The 3,553-nt window shown below is 40.1% G+C and overlaps 1 protein-coding gene across 1 annotated transcript in view; it reads right to left on the reverse strand.

Annotated features, from left to right (window-relative positions):
• Positions 1 to 655: 655 nt before the first annotated feature.
• Positions 656 to 3,553, reverse strand: part of LOC124114240 — a 5,260-nt gene continuing 2,362 nt past the window's right edge. Inside the window, exon 2 of the mRNA XM_046474805.2 lies at positions 656 to 3,529. Coding sequence (XP_046330761.1) covers positions 2,646 to 3,529 — 884 coding nt within the window. The 3' untranslated portion in view covers positions 656 to 2,645. The remainder of the gene's footprint in view (positions 3,530 to 3,553) is intronic.

A 3,553-nucleotide genomic window follows, 5' to 3' on the forward strand; every position in this document is an offset into this window, starting at 1 on the left:
AGGCTGAACCGTTCACACAAAATGTGGCTGAGTCACGTGCACAAACTGGTTGACGCGTCATAGTTAGTTCCGCCAAAGTTTTTGCGCTAGGAATTAATCTGACATGCTGAGATATAACCGACATGATATACTGTTCAAAACATTGTTAAACCCAACTCACTCATCCGACATTTTCTTTGTTCGTCCATTATAATGTATATTCCTCTGAAACGGGTAAGGACCACCGATTCTTTCTTTCATATTACTATAGATAATCTGTCACGCCATATGACATATGTGACTGATAACAAATCAATACAAATACTTACAACATTTGTGTAAGGCAACTTTAATTAGGAATGATAAAATATACTTGATTATAAAATCACATCACTCGTTAGAATCAGAATGGCCATGATACCAGTTTGTTGGAAAGTCACACGTCAAGGTATGGAAAAAGGTCATGATAATAATAACCATATTGTAACAAGATATTTCAACAGAAAACACATAATTCTGATAACATCAGGAAGGAACATTCAGATACGTTAGCTTGTAAACACATACACACCCTTCTACCCATGCCTGCCGTAAAAGGCGACTATGCTTGTCGTAAGAGGCGACTAACGGGATCGGGTGGACAGACTCGCTGACTTGGTTGATGCATGTCATCGTACCCCAATTGCGTAGATCGATGCTCATAATGTCAACCACTGGATTGTCTGGTCCAGACTCGATTATTTACAGACCGCCGTCATATAGCTGGAATATTGCTGAGTGCGGCGTTAAACAACAAATAATCAATAATCACACCCTTCTACTTTGGATACTTCGTATGTAGTACATGTAAACATATATGTCTATATATATTCTATATCAAATAACATTTGTCACAAAATGCAAACTTGGAAAACGTCTTCTCGTTATCACTTTGTACAACAAAACAAACGATAAGAAAGGTTCAAGGACGGGCAAGGTAAGTACAACATTCATATTGTTCGTATCTCATTTGTGTCACAAATGATAATAGCATTGTATAAATATATGTCTCATTGAAAACATTCATCTTCACATTAATCTTAGCTCATGAGTAAAGCATGGCTCTTAGATGTCAGAATACAGAGTTTATGCATGCATTAACAGGGAGTCTCGGTTTTATAATGAAGAGAGCCGCCATAACGTAATCATACACACGTCTGCAGCCATATGAGAACACACTCAACACAGTATGGGTCAATCAAATCGTATAGTCACTGGGTGACATCAGCGACATGTGGTTGGTTAGGGCATCAACACTCAGAGGAACAAGGAGAACAGCCAGATGAAGAAAATTATGAAGCGTCTATGATTTAAATCTCGGGTGAAAAGAAAGTATACCGAGTTCGTTTTTTATGCAATTGAAAGTTGAAAGAACTGTTGCCATATTTGAATGTGTCTATTGAACCATCATTCATTCCTTCAGCAGTTGGTAAAAAGTAATCTTTGGATGGGTAACTGGGGTAAACATATATTGGTTCAATGCAGACTCGGTTAAAAAATTAATTTGTAACCACTTAACCTTTACCAACTTTTTAATGTTGTAAATTTGTGGCGAAAAAAACAACAACACATTTATTGATTTTCAAGATAAGATGTCTAAATTACCAATCAGCATATGCGAAAAAAAACCTTTTAGCTTTTTTTGTTGGATATAACATCGCCAACTTGAAATGTTTTCAGATGAAAATCAAACACATGATACAATCAAATCAACAGAGGTATAGTTTCTTTTCCCCCACAGTTTATGTTCTTCACATGAGACACCATATTGGATTGAACAAGTAGGCTACGTCTGTTATATTGCAATGTTACATTAAACACAGTGTTATTGTTTTGCTCATAATTCGTGTCTTGAAAGAAAGATCAATTTGATGTTTATATGGTTTTAGCTAAACGATAACGCTGCATCTAACAGCTTGATATAGATCATGAATGTCAAAATATATCACTCAAAACAAGTTAAGGAACATCACAATTGGTGCATTACCCATCGCCTTGACAGATTTGTGTGAGTTGGGTTTTAAGCCGCTTTTATAAATATTCCAGCTATATCCACCAGAAAATAGCTTCACATATTTAACCCATGTTATGCTATGACAGACAAACAGGTCTTATGAAAGAAGTGTGTTTTCTTTAACTTCCCTTTAGACGTATATTATAAACTAAATATTGATATAATTATGTCTGAGGCACGTGATTACATCATTATTATCTACATAGACAAACAAGTAAAAGACAGGTGCATACACACCGGTATTTGACTAGTGTTATTCGAATGCCATGTAGCTCTTATGGGAGGACACCGCTACATTGCACTTTCGATCGAAGCAAGCCACCGAAATGGCTACATTATTTAATACAATGCGTTAGTTACCCTGAGTGTGTCTGGAGTAAATACTGGCTGTTTTGAAGTGTGTGACTCTTCTCAGTAGCACCCATTATTAGTTGGCAAGGATCACGACACTAAACCGGCACACCATTTCTCGCTCAAATATCCACGAGTATCAAGAAATATGTCAACATGTGAACAGTGGATACTCCCTGAACCATAAACTCTCAACACCGTCCACTTCATATTGAGGTCCGGACGGTAGGAACGAATCCACACAAAAATTACTTTCAACAAGTTATTCGGGTCCAACATGGGTGACGTCGGCTTGAGAGGGTCGGTTGCAACGTTCTTCGTCTAGTTTATTCTTGTAGTATTTGATCTTCAATTGCAAAAGTTCACATTTGAGCTTGTGTTCGGCTTCAACACAGTTCCTCTCAAACTTCAAGTTCTTCATTCTAACCTCATGTTCCAGTCTCCTGTATTGAGCAGCCTTCTTCATCTTGCGGGGCGATGGAAGCGGTACGTGGCCATTGACACTTGCACGGGCAGTATTTGACGCCATTGGTCTAGATGACGTGATAGGACGGTGGGAGTTACCGCCCTTTCTTAAAGGTTGTGTAGAACTGTTAAATCGCTGAGCATTTTTGTACTGTGGTGGACTTGTATTGCAATGCTGATGGTGATTATGCATCCAGTTATCACGTGGTGGGAGGTTTCCTTCACTTGATACAGCGTCTGACAACCGAGGAACAAGCAATCCCTGGGACCCCGGGTGGTCGTACACGCCACGCTCAAAGAGTATAGAGGTGGCAATGCGATCAACTGACTTACTAATGCTTCGTTCCGGGGCTTTGTAAGTAGGCACTGAACACGGCAATCTCGTGGGGACACTTCTCTCCAGGCGTTGAACCTTCTCATCCGGGGGTCCTTCACGGGGAGGGGAACGAGATGGGGATGACGCGAGCGCGGAAACTGATGACGACAGCACATGTGATGATGATGGAGGAATCAGTAACGATGGTGTGGATGCGGTGGGAGAGTAAACGTAATTTACAGGGCCCGACTCCGGAAGGGGTGAAGGAGAATTACTGACGGAGTAGGGTTGTGGATGGGCGTTGAAGGTGACAGTGAAGTCGTCATGGGCGGCATCTTCGTCGTCGCTATTACGTTCTGCTTTCACTGGAAATATCAAACAGAAGTACT

Source organism: Haliotis rufescens, unplaced genomic scaffold (assembly GCF_023055435.1).
Source record: "Haliotis rufescens isolate VD_foot unplaced genomic scaffold, xgHalRufe1.0.p SCAF_4, whole genome shotgun sequence".
NCBI classification, from domain to species: Eukaryota; Metazoa; Mollusca; class Gastropoda; order Lepetellida; family Haliotidae; genus Haliotis; species Haliotis rufescens.